The 25,326-nt window shown below is 36.4% G+C and overlaps 1 protein-coding gene across 1 annotated transcript in view; it reads left to right on the top strand.

The window, feature by feature from the left end:
* The window catches only part of PTPRQ (protein tyrosine phosphatase receptor type Q), a 108,878-nt gene that overhangs the window by 47,767 nt on the left and 35,785 nt on the right, over positions 1-25,326 (top strand). Inside the window, exons 25-30 of the mRNA XM_074901491.1 lie at positions 580-849; positions 10,818-11,150; positions 17,641-17,762; positions 21,539-21,725; positions 23,940-24,184; positions 24,818-24,884. Of these exons, the coding sequence (XP_074757592.1) occupies positions 580-849; positions 10,818-11,150; positions 17,641-17,762; positions 21,539-21,725; positions 23,940-24,184; positions 24,818-24,884 (1,224 nt within the window). The remainder of the gene's footprint in view (positions 1-579; positions 850-10,817; positions 11,151-17,640; positions 17,763-21,538; positions 21,726-23,939; positions 24,185-24,817; positions 24,885-25,326) is intronic.

Below are 25,326 nucleotides of genomic sequence, written 5' to 3'. Positions count from 1 at the left end.
TTTTCAGCATGAGTATAATAATTGTTACCTTTTATTAAATTTTTAAGAACATTAAACAAAATTTCTCCTACTGGAACCAGCAAGGCGATGAGGTACAGTAAGGTAATAGCATTGATGTGACAGCTCTGAAACCTGCTGAATGATTTCTGTGCAGGTTGTGCCTCTGCTGAAAGGGCAGGGAGATATGATAAAGTGCCTAAAAGAAACAAAGCTAACAAATAGGGAACTTCTGCTGTTGATACTGTTGTGGAGTATGTATGTGGGTTTCACACTGTTGGGTATGTCTTACTACACTTTGATTAAAAAAACATGGGGAAAATGTGAGCAGATGTGAAATTGAGTAAAAAGCCAGATAGGTGGCCTCTTCAGTCACGTTCATAGTAGTTGGAAGTGAACCATCTAGTGAGGACAAAGGCATATTTTTGTTCTCTCAATGTGTTTCTTTTATCAATTTGTCAGCCACTGAAATGTTTGACCCTCTCTATGAACACTGGATCTGCTTCTCTGACTATATTGTTCTGTGATTACCATTTTAATTGTGTGGAAATGTTAATCTTTGGTGCATGTGTATCTTTTAAGTACCAGATGCTGTCCAGAATGTTCACTGTATTGCAACAAGTTGGCAATCCATCCTAGTGCAGTGGGACCCTCCTGCTTCATCCAACGGTGTAATTACTCATTACATTGTAACAGTTGAAGGAAATTCTGTGAATTTTTCATCTTATGATACACTGCATACTTTTAGAAACCTGCTTTCCAATATTACTTATCAGTTTAAAATAAAAGCTGCAACATCTGCTGGTGATGGTGAAGAACAGATATGCAATGCCAGTACACTTCCAGAAAAAGGTAACAAATTATTCAAGTTAATTCTTTTGTTTAATTTAAAGGATGACTATGAAACAAGTGAGCCTGAAATACCTAGGCAACTAAATCCTTCTTTGTTTAAATTTCTTGCTAATAGTGGATCAGGAGAGACAGGGCTTAGGGCTTCCTCCTTATGTTTTAGGATACACTTGGTGATGAGAATCAATTGCCATTTAAAAAAGCACAGAGTACCTTTTTCTATGTTGACTTTGAATGGTTATTTTATTCATTTCTGATCACCTGTTATTTTTTGTCTGATAATCTCTGCTTTGTTCCTATTGCCCTTAGCATATTTAATCTGTAAATCTGAAAAATTTGGGGGGAGCAAAAGTTTTGTTGTTTTTTTTCCGCCAGTGGCCAATGCTGTGACTTCACTGATTGTCGATAAAGCTGTTCAGAATTTGTGCAACAGAGAAGAATTTAACTTCTTCAAGCAGACTTTGTCATAACTCTTGATGGATAGGATTTTTTAACAAGAAAGAAAATTGTAAGCTAAATCCAAAGAAGAATATAGGCATTTTTTTTTGGCACTGGAATAAGAAATTGTCACCCACAGTCTGCCTTCCTTTCTCTCTCCATGCACACTTCACACTTCACCTAATCTTGACTGTTCTTTCATTTGGCACCTGAAACTCGGAGATCAAATTCTATGCAAAATACAGTGTTGCTTCTGTGTAAGTAGCTATATGACTAGCTTCTAAACTGGAAGTGGAGGGAAGCCCAACTCCTAGTCCAGGAAGCAAATGCCTGTTTCAGTTCTCTTCCCCAGTTAGGGGTGATTTCTGGTTTGGGGATTATTCCTCTTGGTTTTTTCTTCTTCAGCAATAGTTTAATATAGAAATAAAAAATAATGTTCAGAGAACAGGATCCAGAAAAAGACTTCACCTTCCTACTGAACTAGAGGAGCAGTCACTGCATTTAGTTCTTTTTTTTGTTTCCTCTTCAGTGACATCAATTCATGCAGTGGAGCTGAGGAGCTCTCTAATTCAGAACAGCTGAATCATTAGGAAGCATGAGAGTGGGATGGAGGAGCATGACTGTATCCCCTGATGCTTAGAAACCAAACCTAGCTTTTGTAATACTTGAATTACTAAGTTATCGAATAACTTAAAAGATGAGTTGCAGCACTCATTCTCATATATATTTCAACCCAAAGAGTGAGTTTTGCTCAGTTCTGTCAAATAATAGATACAAGAGTCTGTGTCGGCAACAGGATTTAGGTTCTGGATTATATGTACGCTAAGGCAGCTCTACTATGCAGACTTGACTCAGACATCTAAACTTGGAGGACATCAGAAATACCCTTAGACTTCCTGTTGGTAGCTTTCTGAGTGGCATGCACCTCTTTAGGTTCAGCCTTTGGATCTCTCCTATTCACAAAGCCTTTGTGCCCCACTCTGAGCTTTGATTTCCATGCTTCTTAAAATTAGACTTGCAGATGTGCATGTCTGAATGAATCTAGACCATGTCAATATTGTCCCCTTAACTACTGCTGCTTTCATTCTAGACAAGCAGAGCAGTCCCTTGATGGTGTAATGCAGACAACATTGTGAAAATAGTCAGGGTTGTACTTTGATGACTGCCCCTCCTTGTAATACAGTCCATCCCGCTAAAGCCTGGCCACATCCCCTATTTGAACAATAAGGTGGCACATTCATACCTGTTTCTGGTAAAAATGCTCTCTCTAAATTGGCTTTGTCATCAACAGCTCCCCTGCAAGTTCTTCTGTTTTGTGATCCCTGCTGGTCCCCTTCTGTCTGGCTCCTTGGTGATTTAAGACTTTTGCCTGAGTCATCCGCACTCTTGTTCGCTCAGAAACTGCTGTCCATCAGCAGGGTTCAAAATCCACTTTTGAAGGAAGTGTTGTTTAAATATTAGAGATGAGCATACTCTTGTCTTACGGCATTGGCTGAAAATACTGTAGTGAGTTTAACTGCTGTGCTGAACATGGATGCATGCGATAGTGCACCTAAGTACACTGCAGTTGTAACTCTCTACCCTTTCTTTTAAATCAGGGCTGCTGAACAGCCAACCCTGACTCAGAGCCTGAGCAAGAATGAGACTGAGAATGGGTATGCAGACAGGTGTGCTGATGCTGTTTAAAACTGATCTTGTTCAAAACACAAAGGTTTTGGAGATAGTCTTATGGGAGACTTGATACCCTCTGGTACAGAGAAGAGCAGGAGGCTTCCCAGGCACCTCACTTCTTGGAGGATGGGAGAAAGCTTCTAGTAATGTTAAAGAAGTCTGACACCTGGGAAAGTTAATGTTGGGATATCTGAGAAATTTAGTGTTGCCTATTAATTAGTGCTTGACAAAAGCCTGGAGGAGCTGTGGTATTAAGCCACTTGGGAGACAGACTGCTAGTCTGTTGTGGTCTGTGGGTCTGTGTTACATAGAGTTGTACTAGCAGGAGAAAAAATCCAAACATTTTTTTTTGTAATATGTGTCTTATCACTGGAAGTTTTCCTAAGTGAAGGATTTATACTACAATATCTGTCTTTTTTGCCACATACACCACACAGACCCTTTCTTACTGTTTTAGCATTGGTTTACATGTTGATGCTTAGTCATATTTCCAACAAAGTTGTTATTATTAGGGCATTTCCTTAACTGTGTGTTTGCATGAATTGTTTTGTGGTGACTGGGTACTGGGAAATGGAGATTCATGGATGGGAATGGAAACAGTTTTATAGCTGTTGTCAGCTTCTTATTTATGGTGGTCTAAGATTAGTCACAGAATATGTAGCCAGCACTGAGTCACTGACAATGCATTTATTTCTGACATAAAGTGAAAATGAATTTGGCTCAGTGTCTCGCTGCATAGTGTTTGACCTTTACATTCTTAGCAAGATTATTTGCCCTTTTTTTGAGGTAAATATGTTCATATCTGGGTACAATTAAACATGAATCATGAAGATTAAATTTATGAGGAGATTAGTAGTGGTTTGTGTCTAATCTAGCTCCATTGTCATGGTAAACCACCCCTGCCAGTATGTTATAAAAGCTGTCAGCTTTGTAGTGGTAATATTACTTTGTGATTAAATATATTGTAAAGGATATGAAAGATAACATAGCAAGTACAGAGTGCATAAATATGTTAGGATTTTATGACTGAATAGGTATCCTTGGATTACTTTCAAGACAATTCACATATTAAAATTAAATTTCATTAAGGTTGAGTGAGTTTTTAGAAGGGAGAAAGAGCCATGAAATGGTAGGAAACTTCTCCAAAAGGCACACTAAAGCTGTGAAAATTCGGTTAACTCACAGGTCTGGGACAAGTGTTTGTAGTCATCCAGTTAAGAATAAAACCAAAACAATTAAAAAGCCACTTGGGGGTGCAGAGCATGAATAATCATAGGAAAATTTTTCCTGCTTTCAATCTTTTTAATTTAGATTTTTCTTGATAAACTTTTTATTATTCTCTGAAAATATCAATCATATTGATTACAGTATTAAGACCTACAGAGTAATTTTTCCTTCCTTACTGCTAGTCCTACTTAATATTATAACTGAACAGTCTTGGGACAGATTGAGGCCCCCATTGTACTGTGGTGACAGTCCTTATCATTTGTTTTCTGCTAAATAGAGATTTATTCATAACTTACAGTTAAAATAAATATGCCTGTAAATTTTTCCAATAAACATTTTTTAATTGTTGGCCAATACTAACTTGCATCTATACACAGAAGTATGCCTTGTGCATGAAGGAGGGTAGTACCTAAAAGGATTGGTGATGGAAAAGTTGTTACTTGTGCACAAAATGTCTTTACTCTCTGCACAGGGGAACCTTCAAAGATTCTGGGTTTGTATCTCCAGGGTGGAGGTGCCATTGGAAAATGTGGACCTTTTTTTCATCCAGGCCTGTGAGGAGCACAAAACATAACAGGGCTTTAAAGCCTTCTTCATATCCAAGGAAATGCTCTGTTTCCTTCACCATAAATCCTTTTCTTAGGGTGTGTCAGCTCATGGCAGCTCTGAGTTACATGAATTTCCTCAGTAATTTGTGAAGAGATGACTACAGATGACTGTAATCCACTGGAAGAAATATTTAAGCCCATACCCTAAAGTGGTCCTTAGGGCCCCAAGCGAGATGTGCAGTACAGTGTGTTGGCCTGATTATCCAGAGGAATCAACCTTCTGCAGAGCCACAGAGTTGGAAACCGAAGATCTTCAATGTCCCCTGTTACCACTACAGATAACAGCAGTGTGTTTCAGGTGGTCATCAGTGCTGCAAGTTCCTGTTTCCAAACACTATTAAAGTAAAAGCATTCAGAAGTTGTGAAGCCAGTAATGACTAAGAATCTTTGAAACCCTTTTTTCCAAGATTACTAAAACTGAATTTTTCTAGACTTCAGTTTTCTTTCTGTAATGTAGTAGATTTTTTAGAGTTTCTGATTAGTTGCTGTGTCAATGTAAATTAATGGCTTTGAGGTAGATGGTAAATCTTCACTAGTCAAATGCAGTGATCACCTGGTTGCTGCCAATGAAATTGTATTGATGTTATTTTTATAAGCAGGTAGATAAAAATAGAAGAATCATATAGTGTAGGATGAAGGCAATTTTTTTTTTTGTAAGGAGTAGGTCAACTCTGCGTTATTGTATAAGAAACGGTGGTATCATATAGAAAGAAAGCTGACATTGAAAGCATTTACAGGTCAAATATATTGTTTACTGAAAAGTAGACAGTAGTCAAGTTTGTTGGAAGGCTGAGTATTCTTATTTAATTTAAGACTTGAGTACTGACAGCTTTTTCCTACTCTTCTAAGCTTAGCTTAAAGGTGTGCATTTCTCCCTAGCTGTGTAGGATTTGACTTTTCAGTGTTTAGATCCCATGGTTAGAGACTGATTTTTCTAATGTGCTAAGGACTAAGAAACACAGTCCAGAGAGGCTTGTTTAAAGACATGTTTTCAACTGTGCAATTTCTTTTAAAGCATGTCTGATAGTATCAGTCCCAAGTCATGGGAAAAAGTCTACAGTTTTTTACATTTTTATGCTAGTAAAATCATTTGGGACCTATTTTTGATGTCCTTATTCATACTGAGCAGGACTTTATATCATGATGAGTCCCCCTGAAGTTAGCAGTCTCTACTAGAGTACTGTTTGTCATGATCAGGTTTATCAGTTTAACCCAGGGAACTCCTTTGGTAACTAAGCTTTCAGAAATTAATATAGATACTCAATACAGAATATTATTTTTAAGATACCTCCATTTTCTGAAGACTTTTTGTTGTGTACCCACTGCTATCTCTTCTACTTTGTTCCTCACTTTCCTCCTATTGATGCTCTTAATACTACCCAACAGACTTCTAGGCTGTCGCTGTTCTTTAATCCAAACTCCAGCTACAAGCAGCTGTTCTGTAGGCAGAGGTTTTTTTATTAACTTTGTTAGGAACTATGCTGTATCATATTACCGTCTTCTGTTCCCGCCCGTGCAGCTGTAGTCATTGCTTTCCAGAGAGGTCTTTACAGAAAGCCGTAACTTCTCTCTTTTCTCAGTAGATTTTTTTTGCTTGTGTTTGCTGCCCTTAGGTTATCTTTGCATTGCGAATAAGATTTTTTCTACCAAATATTTCTGTTGGTTTAAACCAGTTTCACTGGCCCAGTTCAACTTGGTCTGAGTCCTTGCACAGTCCTGGTTCTTTTTCTACCAGGAATTTCCTTTCATTTAGGTTCTCAAATAAAAACCTAATGTGAGAGCAGTCCATCAGCTTTGGAAGGGCTGATTAGCATTGCAGCCAGACAAGCATAGGGAACTGGGGCCAAGATCTGTGAAAGTAACTTCTATTTAGGTGCTTAGCTTCCTGTCAACTTCAGTGGGAGTTCAGGCACGTAAATAGGCTTTAGGAGCTTAAAATCTCATGTGCATCTGCCTTCAGGCACTTTTTGTTGGAGTTTGGCCATCATGTGAACAATGGTGGATGAACCTGAAAATACCTCATTCCTCCTCCAGTCCTGAACCTGAATTCACCAGCATTTCACAGCCAGCCTTCCTGCAAGCTCCCTGGCTGGCTTTCAGAAGCTGAATTAAAAGCTATTAAATGAAAAATTATGGAGTACATTGCATCAAAAATTTCAGACTTAGAAAAACTCCCTACTCCCAGAGCTAGCTGAATTACAGCAAATGCAATATAATTAAACAGGGAAAGACTGTCAGTTATGTGATCACAGAATCACAGAATCATCTAGGTTGGAAAAGACCTTGAAGATCATCTAGTCCAACTATTAACCTAACATTGACCAGTCCCAACTACACCATATGCCTAGGTGCTATGTCGACACATGATGATGAGACTTAAGGGGTCCTACCCTTGATTCCTGGGAAATTTAAATGTGAGATTAATACTAGAATGCCAGCTAGCTAATCAGAGAACAGTCCTAGACAATTAGTGTTCTACACCACCACAAACACAGCTTTTTTCATGCCCTTTCTTAAAGTGCACCTTTCTGGAAACCAGGAATAATAATGAAGTTCCTGTTAGGCACATACCAAAGCAGCAGTATATGAAAGCAGATACATAAGTCTTTGTTACAGTTCCAATTTAATCGGAAAAATAATTGAAAAAGATGCAATTTTTGGCTTAATTGTTTTTAGTGTGAACAGTGATCACTTCATCATCGTTGAGTCATGTTTAGAAAATTTAAACAAGCTGCATGATTACTCTAGGAAGCATGGAATGGTTTGTTCAAATCAGTACCATCTGTGGACAGAAAAAGTTAGGGGAATTTTAGTCATTCCTGAGGAATGGAAATCTGATTCTCCATGCTAGAGTAATTGTAATCCTCTTTGTATCTGTAATCCAATAGCATAGTTGTCTTGAAATTGTCTCACTGAACACAGTCATCAAGTGCAAGAGACACTGCGCCACTGGGTGTCACTGCTCCTCACTGAGGCCCTCAGAGCAAACCTGATTTGCTCAAGATTCAGATCACGTCTTCTCATTTGTTCTAAAAGAGATTACGCTTATATGTGATTTGTCTCTGTAAGCAATGAGATAAAATGAGACTAGATTTTAAACTGACTAACGTTTAAGGCGCTGATTCCATTTAAAGGTCTGTCTAGGCACTGGCAGAGAAAATATTTGTATGTCTTCTGCCAGCTGACCCTTTAGTGGGTTAGAAATACTTTGTTTATATGAGTCTTAGTAAACTGGAAAAGTGACAACATTAACTAGTAATAAAGGCTTTTCTATGAAAGAAGAAGTACTTGTCTAATCTGTCTGTTATCATGGTACCTGCAAATTTATCTTTCAAAATGGTGGTTTTCATGTAGTGATACTCACCAGGATAATCACAGATACTATCTTCAGCCTTGTGGGGTAATGTGTATGGACTCAGTCTATAACTCTCAGTTCTTTCTGATGGCATCATCCATGTTGAAACTGGGGCAAGAGAGTAGTCTCCTTGAGAAGGGAAGCTCACCATGCAGGCTAGAACATGGGCACTGCTCTCTCTACCTTTGACTAGTGTCTTTAACCTGCCTTGTTTTATGTGCAGACTGCAGTTGTGCCAGCCATGGCTCTGCCAGCTGCACAGTTGTGCAAGTGAAGTTATATATTTCCGCCTTCCTCTTGGCACCAGCAAGCAACCACTTGCTATCTACTATCTACTTTATTCCAAGCCCCTGTTTCAGTATTTGATCCAGTCTTTCATTTAAACTGGAGTATAGTCTAATAATCACTTTTCAGCAGATGGAAATTAGTAAAGGTAGACTAAGAGGCATTAGAGCCAGTTGTTTCCATCATCTCCATATTGCATATTTTCACACTTTTATTCCAAATCTGCCAGTGCTGGCTGTTCCTATTGCAGCAAGAGTTTCTGTAGTTGTGTGCCTGAGAAGGTGAGGTCATATCCCTTATCAAAAAAAGAGCAATCTCTTCTGAGTGAGAAGGAGGAGAAATGAATTTTCTTAAATTATTTTAATTTTTATGTATTGTAATGTCTTTGGAATTACTTATTTTTTAATTCCTGGAATACTGGGTCTTAAAAATGCATTAATTCAAGTTCAGAGTGAGACTGGGTGCTAAATTTTATTTCACTCATTATAATTGAGTGTGTAGGATACATATTCTTTGCAGTATCTTAACAGATACTAATAGCTTATTTTACAACAGAGTAGAGGACTTTTTAAGGAAAAATAGATATATTTTTAATAGCAACTATCGAACATTTTTCTGCCTTTATTTTCCATTAATTAACAGTCAAACTAAGCCCTTTCTTGTAATTTACACAATTAGCAAATACAGTTTGTAGAGCTATTACAGCTATTACAAAAATATTTTAGTGCTTATTTTTTTGAAAGTGGACAAATTGAGTACTACACCTCCAAAACCGTGATCAAGCAGGAATGTTACTTCCTGTTTTGGTTTTATTTACTACTTTCTGTCCTTCTCTTCATACTAATAACAATACAACAAAACAACTTTAATTTTGATAGCATGGAGTATGATGATGAAAGTTGTCTCTAGTGAAGATTTTTTTCTTGGACAGTTTGTTCTTGTTTTGTGTCTGGTGAGTGTGTAGCAGAGTAGGAGCATATGGGGTTATTGCATGCTGCGCAGTTGTGTACGCGTGTGTGAGAGCTGAGCAGAAAGACAGGGGAAGCATCCACAATTCCTGTGCCTGGCTCCTCTCCTGAAGGCTCCACCTGCTTTGGGCTCATTTGAAGGGATTTGAATTTCTCAACCTTTTCGTTGTCACACCTTGGTTTGACTCAGAATTCACATTTCTTGTTAAACAGAAATACTTAGTGGAGAGACTTCAGCTTTTAATATTATAATGTTTTTTTATAAACACATTGTTACAGATGAAAGCATAGATCAGATATTCCCACAGGGCTGAAAGAAAATGGAAGGTTTTCTCTTTCTTACCCAGTAACGTTGGTCTGGGATCCTTTTATTCTTTATGTAAACCTTGAGGCATCTTCAATTTCAGTTTGAGGATATATCATGTGTTTTTCTTTTACCAGCAATACTTCTTCCCCCAAAGACTCTAAAGCACTCTTTAAAGCTAAGTGCACAAAATGATTTCTGAGCTGATTTCTCCACACAGATTTTGCTATAGAGAGTATTAGTATTATCTTACAGAGTCTTAGGGATAATATTAGCTTACTGTATGACTATGTGATATAGCACAAAACCATATGTTCCATCCAGTCTGTGAGAGCTGGGAGTACACTGTTGCCTTAATATATAGATCTGGATAAATGTGCACGTATGTGTATGCATGTACATACATGCACTACGTCTGTCTCCATGCACATGAATATAACCTCTTTATACCCACATATACATACGTATATAAATACATGGAAGCAAAGTTCATGGGAAGTTTCTTTTTTTTTTGCTTTGTATTGCCGTATTATTTAGCTCTTCCTGTTGGCATTCTTTTAATTTGTTGTTTGCTCAACACCTTGTAAAGCACTTATATAAAAGATAGACACACATATCACATATATTGATACTTTCCATACAGAAGGTGAAACAGGACGCTTATGAAACCTTGAGGTGTTGCTTGAGGATTTTGTGTGTTACCAAGAGAGAAGGAGACAAATGGGTATTTAAAAGTGAGAGGTGAGGAATCCCAGTAATCAACAGCAGTAGAAGATGCTATGGGTTGGCCAAAAATAACTTTGCTTGATATTCCCGCCCTCAGTTGAGACATAGCCCCAAATGTAGCAACAGCAATGTCACACCTCTCAAGACTGCCCCTGCATGCCGCACCTAGAAGTATTTTTCTTTATTTCAAAAGCTATAGTAAATGTATGCCACCTACATATGTACAGTGGGATTTACACCAGAGGAATTACTCCTTATTAACCATAGGAAATTGAATTTTGGTCTTTGAACAGACTTATTAAAATAATTTTTCAACGTGAATAAAAGGGTTATAGTTGCAATCACTTTTCATTCAAATGAAGATATCTTACAAGTGTTTTAATTTGTAGTTCCTAGTGCTCCCAGGGATATTGTTTTTTCCAATGTACAATCAACAAGTGTGACCCTGAATTGGAGATCACCGAAATCTATCCTTGGCTACTTTCAAAACTACAAGATTACCACACAGCTACGGTCCATCTACTGCAGTGACTGGGAAACTAAGGAATGTATTGAATATGAGAGGTATCAATATTTATATGAAAATGTGGTGGATGGCCATATAGAAGAGACAGTATATGGACTGAAAAAATACAGATGGTACAGATTTGCAGTTGCTGCCAGTACGAATGTTGGTTATGGCAGTTCTTCACCTTGGATTTCTACGCAAACACTTCCTGGCTGTAAGTAAGGATGTTTGATATGTGTCATAATGCTATAACAATGTGATATTTACCTAAATAAGCAAGAACACTTAGTAGATGTTATTTCTTCATAGACCTACAATAGTGGTGAATAAGGATTTATTGTAACTCTTCACATCTGAAATGATATAAATCATGTTGTAGCTATGCATGCTTGACACTGCTTCAGATTTTAATGCCTTTTGTATGCTCTACTATATTTAATGCTTACCCAACAACAATCTTGTTCCTCAGCCCTACTCCCAGTCTAGAATTGGTAAGTCTAAATTTTGGTTATTTTGGGTTGATATGCCACTTTCAATACATCTTCACATGTGGGGTGTGTCAGTGAAAAGCAGTCTTTTTCTTAATTCTTTGACTAAAAGTCTTCAGTAACATCATAACAGTTTCCTGAAATTCAGGTGTATGTTCCTGGCAATAGAATTTAAGAAGTAGTTTCAGAGAAATTAAGGTTTCTTTCCAATACCATATCTACCTAAAGTGATTAAAAATCAGAATAGCCATGTAACACCTACAGGACTGCCATGACACATATTAGAACTGCCATGCTTCAGCTGAGGATTTCAGTTTCCAAGTAAGAGAAGAATTGGTTGTCACAGATAAGTCATCACTAGATATTTGAGAGAAAGGGATGTGAAACATAAATTATTTAGGCAGTTGTCATGGGGACCTATGACCCCTCCCAGTCCACAGCCAGCCAAGGTCAGAGCACATCTGATATCCAGCCTCTGCCCCATGTAGAGCAACTGAGAATGACCATAAGTGGCCTGACTAAATCACAGGTCCTTCACTCCTTTCCCCTTTCAAAGTAATCATGATAGAGATACCAAGGACTTAAACAGCTGTGTACTGAGGACTTCAGTGGTCCACATACTTATTTTGTTCCACTCATGTTTTCACAATCGTGTGATATGAATTCAGGAGGGGTTTATATAATGCCACACATAGTATCTGTGCACTCTTTGTACAGTAATACATCCATTTATCCTTAAATGTATCACAATTTTTCTATTAGGTAAAGAAATATTGTCATATTCATTTGCAGATGACAAATTGCAATAGAGACATGCTAAGCCCCAAAGGGCAAAGAGATTTGAACACTGTGATAGTGAATATCACAACAGCCCATTTTTTCACATAAAGCGCAGAAGCAGTCCTTTGGACTGAGAACTACTGGAATCAGCTGCAGAGACATTTTCATGTGCACTTAACTTTCTTTGTCCAGTGGTTCTTATGGGGATACTATGCCTGTAAATTAATGTAATATTTTGAATAAAAGTGACAAAAAATATCAGAAAACCATGTAACCCCAGGTAGAGCAGAAAATAGCTAACGGAAGTTGTGCAATTCTTGAGCCAACAGCTCTGAGGAGATTTCTTACTATTAGATGGATAGATCTCAGGTGCTGACATATACAAATACTTATTTTCAAAAAATTGTTGCTGAGTTTAGGAAGGTTAGGGATTTAAACTGGATGGTGAGGCAGATCATGAAAACACATATAATCACATAAAGTTAGGATGCTTTTCATTATTTCCTCTCTGGACAGTGTTAATCTGGTTTAAGTGAGAACTAGTTTCTTATGAGTCCCACTGAGGGGATGATGTTGTTCTCAGCAGTATGTCCTATGTGCTCTATTAGCTGGTTTAACAAACAGTGGTGGGATAGTAGTTTAGAAAGTTCCACCAGTTCTTCCAGCCCAAGTGTCTGGGGCTGCTGGCCTATGTCTGTGGTGAGGGAAGTGGGCAGCAACAAATTTCCTGTGAGCTAAATCAGTGACACATCAAGAGATGAGCTGCCTATGAAACACACTGACATGAAGTCAAAGAAACATGGGCACTATTCCAGATATCATGGCTGTGCTGGTCTTTTTTGTGGGGTAATGGCAGTCAGCTGAGGAGGAAAAAAAGAAGAAGGTGACATGTCACAGCTGAGTTGCCAGCTGGCAGCTCCAGTGTGCTTCAGCAGTGCTGGGAGCCTTCCTGAGCAGTGACTGATTTTTAGCAAGAACAGGTCTGACCTGACACTTTTGAAAGACTAGTCTTTAGAAATACTGTTTTACAGACTAAAAACCTAAGTTCCCCTCTTTCTTTTGCAAAGGGTACTGCCTGTATCAGGGAAGAGAAATTCAGGATGCACGAAAAATTGACCCAGCACTCTGGGCAGCCTTGCAGAGTGTATCCAGAGAACAGGTGTCGATCCCCCTCTCCTTTCCCTCATGGACAGGGCCAAGCATCTTCTCGATTAGCCTGCTGGTACACAGCCAATATACATGGTCTGTTAGAGCTTAAGGGTGCTTAGCTGCTATGTAAAATAGCCTGAATACTTAGCCTATAAAATCAATGGGAGTTGTGTTTGCAGATTTGAGGGCAGAAGTTAGACACTGTTTCTGATTTTCAAGAAATACCTTTGTAAGACATTGCTTCTGCCAAAGGGAAAGTTACATTGGTTGTGAAATAATAGTCAAATGATTTTTCTTCAGAAATAATTGGGTCCTCAGTACTTTGTGCTTCTGTCAAGCCTAAAGAAAATATTACAGTTATTATATTCATATTCAGGAAGTTGCAGCATTTAAGTTGAAAATTGTTAGACTCATTGCCCAGAATATAAAGAGATGAAACTTCAATAACAGCAAAAATTACATAACAGAAACCCTAAATATTCTTTATAAGTGCTGAGGATTTGACTGTGTGCTAAAGCAGAAATACCTAATAATTCTGAATATCCAGTGACTAAGGTGAAGTTCTTAGCTATTTATTTCAGTTGATCATTATGAAAGTAAATTTAAGGCTACAGGAATTCTTTTAAAGATTCTTTAGCTCATTTGCAAGCTTCAGATAAAATGATGGCTGTGTGGTTATAGTGTTACTCTGTGGAAAATGTTATAGGTTGTTCAGTACAGTCCAGTTCTCATAACGCACAGATAAACTATTCAGCCTTCTGTTTTGCAGATTATCCTCACAGGAATTGTCCTACTGACTCATAAAATAGTTTGATGGAACTGTTATTACTTAGCTGATGGATTACCCAAGAGTCAAATCTACACTGCAAGATGAAATATTTTCAACATAACCTAGATTTGTATAGTTAGTAGTACAGAAGATCAGTGTTGTGTCACAATAAGGGAAAGGGCAAGAGATGTTTTCCATAGCTAGGGAAACTTTGTTCCCTCACACCTGCACTTATCCCAAGTTTTACTTTTACATTTATAAGATTGGCCAAACTTGTGCTTTCTAAGAGAAAAAACATTTTGAAGGGTCAGTGTTACGCGGAAAATTAATGGCAGTGAGATCACTGACCTTATTTTGGATCTTGTGCAGTTACACAATGCAATGCTTTTTGGTAAACTGCCAAATCTCCTAATGCCAGGATATACTGGACACAAAGGAAAATCCCAGATGTTCGAATGTCCCATGAAGGCTAGGACATAGATGCATGGGGCAGAGGGTTATGCTTTTCTTTTCAGCACCTTCTTTCACAATCCATGCTGATACCCAGTTGCTTGTTATACTTAAAGAAATGTTTCTGTGTGGTGAAAAGCAATGAGATTTCATCTCTTGTTGTATGCCCCTTCTTCTGGCAGGTTTTTTCTGGGAGAACTTGTTTTACTTTGTTCCTTTCATTCTCTCAGAACTAAACATTGGAAAGTAAATATGGCCTAATATAAGATATAAATGTTTAAATATAGGTAAAAGTAACCTAGGTAATTATAAAATGAAATACCTGAACCTCACACAATTTTTGTTGGGAAAAAGAATAAAAGAGTTGGTCTTAACCAAACTGGCAAGCACGAATTTCTGTTAGAAGACTGGAATATTCAGTCTTATTTTTGAGGGTTATGCTAAATGATGGGCTATCCAGACTTATCTTCAAGCTAACACACTTAACTGCTGCCTTAGCATCAGGACACAGATGGATGGGAAAGATGACCCTGACCTCCATAAGACCCACATTCCTGTGCAAGGATAGAAGCATGATAATCAGGAAATGATGGTTATTAGTTACAGAAAATGCATTATTGTGAAAACCAGGAGAAAAGTGCTTATGAGAGGAAGTGATTGGATTATGGGGGAATGAGAGAATAAGACTAGGTCATTTCTACTGAGTAAATTGCTGTGATTTATAAGGGAAAGGGTATAGTGATATCATGGCCTCATATTGACTAGATTCATTTCACAAACAAACCTAAATCAGAACGTGGCAGTAACACACCGAAGCAAACACAGGTTTTAGAAAGATTTTTTTTGCAAGACGTGGAACACATAGACACGTTTCATTTTCTAGTTTTGTTTCTAATTGCACAGGTTATTTCAGAAAATATTTCTAAATTTCAGTATCATTCAGTTAATGTCTGATATTGTACTTTTCATGATGAAAATAAACCAGGTATTAATGCTTAGATGTAGTTTAGATAAGTATCTTAAATGCAGCATATTCAATTAGAATTTTCTTGCAAAGTTCTAAAAAGGCATCAAATATAAACTGCATGTGGAAATTATCCATATAAATTACTTCATGTTGGATAACTGGTAGATTAGATTATGCTTTAAAATTATTTCACACCATCTTTGTCTAATGAAGAAATGTAAAGTGGCTTCTGAAAAAAAATATCGAGAGATTAAATGCTTCATTGATGCTATAAAAAAAGTAATGGAAAATTGTATTTGGAAATGGTTGATTTGGAAACTAAGGCTCAAGAAGCTATATATGTCATTTTGTACTGTTTTTCAGAAATTTCAGCTGGTGATAAAGGTAATACTACTGCCATCATTACTGAAAGCATTTTTTACACTAAAAGACACTGAGCAACAAGTCTGACACACATTACCTGTACAATAAACTTAATTTGTGCTAATTTTGGTTTTTAGGGACCATGCGTGCTGTTGTATCTTGTTTTATCTATTCTAGCTCCCCACTCAACAGCCAGCCTTCTCTGATCTGTCTCCTCTTTCACCACTCCCCATGTGCTTTCATAGTTCATTCAGTAACACTTTTCATTCAGTTGTTCCATGCTATTCAGTTTTTTTGGGAACTGCTTCCAAGGACCTAATTTAATCCTGCCTAAAAAGTCTAGTATATTCCTGCTAATCCCAGCACAGCAATCTACCTCTTCTACCCAACATCCTAAACTCTTCATAGCACCCTATCAACTCCCAATTCTTCCTGTTTTATTCTGCAACCGTGGTGCAAAATTTTCACCTTCATAGTGCAAGATTCTATGATTTCTCCTCATTAATCTTTCACACATAATTTCAACAGTTACATACCTCATTCCATTTTCATTTTCCTAACCTGTTTCTACCTAAAAAACTAAGTAGCCTTGGATACACTTCAGTTTTCCTCAGTAAGCCCTCTCACCTAATGATTGATGGTAAAAAATACATATTCATGCATTAATCACGTTTGAGAAAAGAGACTGCATCTTCTCATTAGGATAGATATGATAACTTTTATAGTTTTTTTTTTATAACTGTTCACTGATATGTGTTAATCATTGCTGTATTTTTGTGGTAGATTAAAAAAAAGGCATCATGAAGCCAGGTTCTGGGAATATGTATGAATCTGTTGTGGCTTCTGTAACAGGCTGTTCACTGATATGTATCACAGTTGTCTTTTTTTGTAGTAGACCTCCCCAAAAAAAGGCATCATGGAGCCAAGTCCTGGCATTATCTACAAATATGCTGTCACTTTTTCACTTATTCCAAATTTTATTTTGCTGAAATTTACCACAGTTGTTATGAAAAAACAATACTACTTACTGAGAAATGCTGTGTTGTTGTTATGTTTTCATTAGTTTCTTATTCATTAATAAGAAATAACTATGTCAATTCACATATCACCTTGACAAAAGGAAATTTTAGGAAAATCCCGTTTCTTAATGTGAACATTATTGCCTGCTTACAATTCTTATCACTTTTTGGTGTGTGTTTTCCAGAGTTTCTCAACATGTTAAGAAAAAGTTGAAATGAAACCTGAAATTTCTTTTTTTCTGGATAAAATTATTTGTACTAATACTTTCCAACATTGCTGGAAATTTTTTCTAGCTTGCAGAAGACCTTATGTTTTCACAGTTTCTTATTCTTTGAATAATTCATTTGACATAAACAAATATATTATGCTTTTCTATTTGTCTAAATAGTTGTATATATTTTGCTTGTGTCATCTACAATACATATAAATAACTTGTACTTAAAAACCCCTATAATTTCAGTTTAAGATCAAGTTGTAGGCAGTTCATACTCTAGAAAAGTTATAGTAATTGCAATGGAAGATGTGATTCTAAATCACACTGTATGCTTTATATATGAGAAGGAAAAAGTGTTATCATTATTTAGGCAGAATATAATGATAAATGTGTGAAAGATTTTATTTTCAAATTGAAAAATAATCTCTACTGACCACTAAAATTACTGGGGTTTTTTTTGTGAACTTCTCTGGTCATGATTCCCATACATATTTTTTTCTACAGCTCCAGACGGTCCTCCAGAAAATGTGACCGTTTTAGCTACATCTCCTCACAGTATTAATATCAGCTGGAGTGAACCTGTTATCATTACTGGACCAACATGCTACCTCGTAGACATTACCTCAGTAAGGCAACGCTGTTTTGTTGTTGGCAATTATACAGATGTTTGGTGCTAAAAATACCACAGCAGATATTCTTATAGAAATTACAGAACAGACATAAACTGGACTGAAAAACAAGATATTGAAAAGCAATATGACTGTGTCAATTTCCATGTAAACTCCACATAAGAATTAGTTGTACATTTATAAATTTCCTAATAGGAGATAAATTATTACTTGGTATTAAAAAAATGTGTGCTAATAAGAGGTCTCGGAGGAAAATTAAGTGTAGCTATGAATGTATACTGGACAACAGTAGCTGAGCTTTGTGGAGGTGTACCTCTTTCTAACAATAATGATGCTATTTACCAGTAAAAATAATAATAATGACTTTTTTTTTTTTTTTTTTCAGAGGTAGGAAAGGTTCATTGTCATGATTGTACAAACCGTACTGGAGAACCTAGCAAAGTTACACCACATCAGAGGGCAAACTTTAAAGTCAAACCAGATTTCCCACTTTCTGCTAGGTGTTCTGTCCATCAAATTAGCTGTATTTTGGTAACACAGCAATAACACTTCTTTCTCCTTGATCTTTATAAGAAAAAAAAAAAGGCTGACATAAGAGAAAAGCTCTAGTGGCCTTTCTCTTTTCATCCTCTACTACCCTTACAATACTTCTTAAAACAACCATTAATAAACCTTATTTCCTGCCCTGTGGCAAGATATGAAACTTTCTAAATTTGAGCACATGAGAAGTTTTAAGTAGGATATGGGTACCCTGTTCTTCCAGAAATTATAAACAGGGCTATCAGTGAAAATGGAAAGCAGTTTACCAGGCTTAACCCAGTAAAACATGCTGTTTGCAGCTTCAGATATCTTGAACCAGTCTGTTAGACAATAGGGAAAAAAATTGAAGGCTACTTCAAACTATTTGAAGGCTTTAAATAGAAAGTTCTTTCAGTTTTCTGAGAAGCAAGTAAGACTATAATGTGTATATTTTCAGTGTTTCTGAATTGGTCATAAGATTACAAATATATACAAATATTAATGCTGAGATTTTTCTGCAATCAGAATTTCTAAGATCAGTAAAAAATACCAGATATTTTTAAGCGCCTCAGTAAAGTTACAAGAGAGAGTAATATGTAGTCCTGCTATTTTCTCTTCCTCTAACTTCATTGTACAATATGTAGAGTGCAATCTGTTCTGAAGACACTTACCACAGCACTAGTATGACAGGATGAAGCATGTACAATAACAAGGGGAATACTAACAGGGAAGGAATAGTTCCTTGGCCCAGTGTAAATCACTCGAATCTACATAGCAAATTCTATTTCTCCTTTACTAAAGTTTTAGAAGACTTTTTCCTCATGAAAAGTTCCTGACACTTTGGGCTAAACAGCATTATAGTGCACCAACAGAAAAAAATATTTTCATGCTTTTGATAAAACTTCCAAATTCAGTTTTCAGAGCTGGATTTTTTTAGTGTGTAATATTTAATCAATTTGTATTTAAACAATTTCTCCCCTATCTGATAATTTCTTCATTATAGAGTGTCATCTGATTCTACACTATGAAAATGTTTTAAGTACCGTATCAATATAATTAATAGAAAAATTCTGAAGGTTAGATGAACTATAGAATGTTTCCTGTGAGCCTGCCACCATTTGGAAGAAACTTAAAAACCTGTTTTAAATGTCTGTTTTGGAGGGCTTTGGTTTTGTTTTTACAAAGTGGCGATTTTTTCCAAATATTTTTCCAAATTTCAGATACCTAGCATTATATTTAGGGATTACTTGTAATCAGATGTTGTCTGTCTAATGACCAGTAACTACAGGTGTCAGTTCTGTAGATAATCATCTTAGTGGACAAATCTATTCCTTCTTAAAGGCAAATAAAGTTGTCACAATCTTTTTCAGTGAAAATTTGAGTATATATTTTATTGTCCCAGTGGGAAAATTTTTATGAAGTCTTCAAATTCCACAAACTTCCTGTATGTATAACTTTACTCATTTTAATTCTCAACTGATTATTTTAAGGATTTATGAAAATAGTCTCACAGAAACAGAAAAATTGCAGATTTCTACTCTGTGATGTTTTTCTTCTTAAAAGGTAGTAATTAGTATTCATTAGTGAATGTATTAGGGTTCTGTTTAAATTGCTAGGATGTTCCTTGAGGTTTTATAGGTCGGAAAAACTAAAAAGTACTCCCTCGTTATTATTCCTCCAAGTCATATTGTAGTTTGCCTTGCTGCCTATTATAATTAAAAGTAGTACTGCTGCCTACTGTAATTAGAAATAGTCCTGAATAAAATATTGCTGAAAATGATGAAGGAAGATGGAACTGATCCATTAAACTTCAGGAAGAATATAAATTCATTTAATGATGTAGTGCTGTGATTGTCTTTTGGCTCTTGTATAAATATTTATATGCCAGATTTTTGATAGTCATATAGGAAAAAGTGTTTCAGCTCTTGATGGCCATCCCAGGAAATGAATGTCTGTTTAGTCCATCAGAAAGTTTAGTTCAGGTTAATTCTCAGTGGGGATAGATGCATATCTATCAAATAAAAGGTATGCTTGAACTGTTCTAATGTTTTAGCAGCTGCATTTAATACAGATTTCATCCAGTGGGAAAACTACTGTACAGCTACCTAATCCTCTTTTCAAATTACACACTGAAGAAACAGTAATGAAAACATCATTAACTGAAGTGGTGGGAATAGACATAAAAAGAATTTTGTAAATGATACCTGATCAAAGACTAGAAAAGCTTATATTTTTATCTTTTTCTCCATGTTTAAGCTAACATTAGAAGTGATTAATAGAATATAAAGCCCGACACTGTAGATTTTTCTACAGAACTACAGATTATTTGAGGTGTAGGGATGATAGGGATCCCAAGATGTAATCTAGTCCATATCCTGCTCTAACACAGAAACAAATGTACATAAAGTCTTCCTTTATTATCTTTTTCTTAAAAATATCCAGTGCTGAAAATTGGTCAGCAACCCTCAATAAATTGTTCTATGTTTTAACTAAACTTATAGTTTGAGTTACATATCTAGGTATATGATTGCAGTTTTTGTAATTTTTAATTCTGATCTTCTTTTTGTTGCAGATAAAATTTCTGTTTGTGTTTTCATGAATGCTAGAAACAATTGATTATATTCGATTTATTAATGTCTTTTTTTATATTTTGAAGTTATTGCTATGTCTCCCACCATCCTCCCTTTTCTAGATTGAACTCAAATTATTTCTGCTTTCCAGCTTTTTTAGTGAGAGAATTACTCCCTCCCCACTGTCTTATAAGTAGTGCTTCTATTAATACATCCCAAGAGGAACTGCACTTTCTGCAGTCGTACAACATTATATATTGCTGCTCAACTTTCTTTTTGTTTTTGTTTTCCAAACAATTTTCTACTATATAGCTGCTCATCTTCTGGGTCTTTGCCTAGTCTGATTCCCATTTCAGGTCACTACAGCTCCCCTGGCCCAGTAGTAGCAGGGTCTGCCAACTGGTTCATGTTTGCTTGGTGGAAGACAGCACCAAGCAAACAGCCCATTTCCTTAATCCCATACTGTGTGAAGTAATAAAGAGGCAACACATGGGTGAGATGGGAGCGTACTCCCCTGTGCATCTTTTTAGTCTTGGTAGCTAGGGACTTCTTGTGAACCCTTCTATGTAAATGGTTAGAAAAGTAGAAAGATAAAAGTTAAATAAGGTATTCAACTAATAATGTCCTGCTTTTGGCTGTTTCAAGTCTTGTGATTGTTTTTTTAATATTATTATTATTTTACAGGTAGATAATGACAATTATAAAGCTCAATTTCTGAAGACAAATGATGAGGGTAAAGTCTTAGAAATCTCTGATTTAAAAGCATTTACAAGGTACTCTGTAGTAATAATTGCCTTTACGGGGGATGTTAATGCTGCGCTCCTTGAAGGCAAGGCTAGTTCTCCAGTAATTGTCTCAACTTTTGAAGCAGGTTTGTATTTTTATCTACTTTATATGGATCAAACTTTGCAGTTTTTCTTTCATCTGACATATAAATTAGAATTTTGAACACATGCTGCACTTTTAATGAAGATTTGTTCTCACAGTGTTTTGTCTTTAGTATTTAAATATAGGTGGCAGTCAACAAAAAAAAAGTGATGGTGTTAATAAATGCTAAGATTTACCTTTAGTAATGCAGAGATCTTAACTTGCTTCATGTACAATATGAATGTGTGGAACACAGCCATCTAGGTTACTTCTGTAGTCAATGAAAAGAGGTCCTATCTTTATGAGCATATATATAAGATACCTGTCTTAGGAGGGGATGACTTTGCCCTGTGCAGGTGCCTGCTTCCCTTAAGAGACTATTGAAAACCCTATACAACATCCTTGGTCTCGATGCAAAATTTGAACATATAAAAATTAAGTGAATCCTACCATTTATAAATGGTACATGTACTGACTTGAGGACACGATCTTTATATTATCCTGTTGAAGGAGGTTGCTAGTGAAGGCCCACAGGGATCTGTGTTTGAGTCAGCTGTTCCACGGATTCAAATCTATCTGGAGAATGAAGTAGATACTATGGGGACAAAAGTTGCTGCTGCTATTAAGTTACTCAGACAAATAATATTGAGAGATGAGAGTGTGGAACTGTGTAAGGACCTCAAGACACCGAGAGGCTTCGTTACAGAAAAGTAGATAGCATTTGCTTAGGAAAATATAAACAGATATACATGGGGAAGATATAGTTCTAGCTTCACATACATAGTTCCTGGTTATGCCATGTCTATTATCTTTGCTGGTTTTGAATTGTTCACTGAAGATATTCAAACAAACAAACAAACAAACAAAACAACTAAAAATATTTTCTGAAAAGATATTGAAGTTTTGTTTCATTCAAACTAATTGTCAACTGTGTATAAATTTCAATTACCTTATCTCTAGTGAGGTTAGCTGCAGGTCAGCTTTTTTAGCTTCGTACTCAGGTTAATTTCAGTTTTAGACATACTACACAGTGGTTTATCATTTATCTTTCCTTTGATGTATGAAAATCCAGGGTCCCTAATGATGTGATATGAGTGTGTGTGTGTGTGTACATATATCTCTCTAATGCTTTTAATATGTTAAATTCTAAGGATTCCATGACCTGTTTATGTTCCTGGAGGTTGATGTGGTCTTTTACTGTGGAAAAATGAAAGAAAATGAAATTAGGTGGTAGCTGGGTCTGTCCTATGAGCTATCTGTTTTGGTAGCCCTTTTTCTTATCTACAAATGTGGTATGTTAGGAGGTGCAGTAACCTTAGAGAAGAAGAGTTATTCTTACCATCTCATCTTGTCTTATCTAGTTTGTCCAGTCTAGCACATGGCTGAGTTAGGACCAGTTTACACAAATTTACTCCAGAGAGACCTAAGTAAGCATTTTTTGGCTAGTGTAAAAAACCTGGAAGGTGTGACAGCTGCATCTAAATCCTTGGCTGAGGGAATGTGTTTACCTTCAGTTGCTCGATTTCACTATTTAGAGGTCATGCTACGTACTTATCTGCAAGGTAGAGGAATAAATATTCAGCTGCCTGGAAAGAATGTTACAGCCTTTTCTTTCAGATAGGGACATGGAGGAAATGATTTATACCTTTGCTGTCTTGAGAATAAGCTACTGGAATAAGCGTTTGACAAAAACCTGTCTTTGGGAAAAAAGCATGTTGCGTTTGTGTCTGGGCATTGGCTAGTGGAAAGTTTTTTCCTAAAGAGTTAGCTGTGATAATCAGAGACTCTTAGGAGCATGGTGGCTTGTTTATATGTTGAGAGGGAGCTTGCTGTTGACAGAGGGATTTCAGAAAGGGATATTCAAGACTAACACTTGCTTCTTGCTTGTCAACCCATGCAAGGATTTGTTTACTCTGGATGTATTTCAAGGTATAATGATGCCTTCAGGCTTTCTGAGTAGAAAATCAGAAGAAAGCCATCAATTCATTATTTTTAGTATTTGTAACATTAAATGCTATCATTAAGAGTAGGTTTTCACTAAATAATTATCTTCTTATTGTCTATAAATATTTACATATGCAATAAGTATTTGAAATGTTTTAGATAAAACCAGAAAAATACCTATGAGATAATACTGATAAGAAAAAATAGAATTTGTAATTTTTCAGGTTTTACAGTAGTAAACTGATTAAGTGGATCATTGAAATATTTATTTCAGTGCCTGAAGACCCACCTAACAACATAACATTTCAGAAGATACCAGATGAAGTAACAAAGTTCCAAGTAACCTTTGTGCCGCCTTCTGAACCGAATGGAAATATTCAGGTGTATCAAGCTATGGTTTACAATGAAGATGACCCTGCTGCCATCCAGATCCACAACCTTAGTGTCATTGATAAAACAGATCAGTCAGTAACTGCCATGATAGAAGGACTAAAAGGAGGACATACCTATAATGTCAGCGTAAGAACTGATACTTTTCTTTGCATTTTTTCTTTGATATGAGTGAGAGATCAGTCTGAATAGGGACACAAACCTAGGCTGAGTATGAGATTTTCATGCTGATAATGTTAGCTTCAGTGTGAAGAGAGACAAGTCTGAGGAATGAAGGGAGCAATGAAGATTGTAGAGTGAGTGGGAACAGGACACATCACTACTGGTTAGCTTTGTACTCTGGACCACCAGTTCATGTGCTAGCAAAGCAGCCTGTGACACATTGTCACAGGTACAAGACTAAATCCCTTAATTCTGCTACTTGCATTGCTCATTTGGTTCAGATGAAAAGTCCAGTTCTGCAGGGTGAGCTTGCTCGAAGTACATGCATGAAGTCCTTTCAAATAATCAGAGACTAGGACGTGAGAGGAGGCAACATAACTATTAAAGTGGGCTTGGTTTTCTCCTTTTTGTAAGAGCTACATTAGAAGTGATGAAGTGTTGCTGTACTTGGGATTGTAAAGAAATACGAAGGAAGTTCTAGCAAAGTGTGAATGGCAAAAGGAGTGTTTCAGCATTCATTGTTGCTTCAAGTATATCCAGATTTGACCATCTTGAAGCTATTACAAATAATCATTAAAACAAGTGTTTGGTTTTTTTAAGGTGTATGCAATTAATGGTGCTGGTGCAGGGCCAAAAATTCAATTGAAAATAACCATGGATATCAAAGGTATGTTTCATAAAGTACCCTTTAGCTGAAATATCTATAAATGCTGAGGAAATTACTGTTCTATCTGTGACTGAACAGCTGTGTGTCTTTGTCTATTATTTAGAGGCCACATAATGTAGGAACATTAACTTCAATTGCAGTGCCCAATTTTGCTGCATATAACTGATCATTTGCTTTTTTTTTTTTTTTTTCTTTTTGATACTGTAAACATGTGCAGACTCAGTGAAGTGATCACTTGACTTCAGTATTTTAGTTACCATCAGCAAACAGCTTAGAGGAATATCACAGAGGTATAGCTAAGTCTACAGTATCAAAGTTGTGGAAATAAATACAGTGATTGATTGAAATTTATTAAAAAACTAAGACTCAGTCTTTTTGTTGTTTTCTCTTTGAAAATTGAAAATTTGAAAACTGATATGCAGAAGCATTTATCAGAATACAG

The sequence above is a fragment of the Athene noctua genome, chromosome 3 (assembly GCF_965140245.1).
Source record: "Athene noctua chromosome 3, bAthNoc1.hap1.1, whole genome shotgun sequence".
Taxonomy (NCBI): domain Eukaryota; kingdom Metazoa; phylum Chordata; class Aves; order Strigiformes; family Strigidae; genus Athene; species Athene noctua.
Note: the sequence above shows the minus strand (reverse complement) of the source record. Positions and strands in the feature narration are given on the sequence as shown.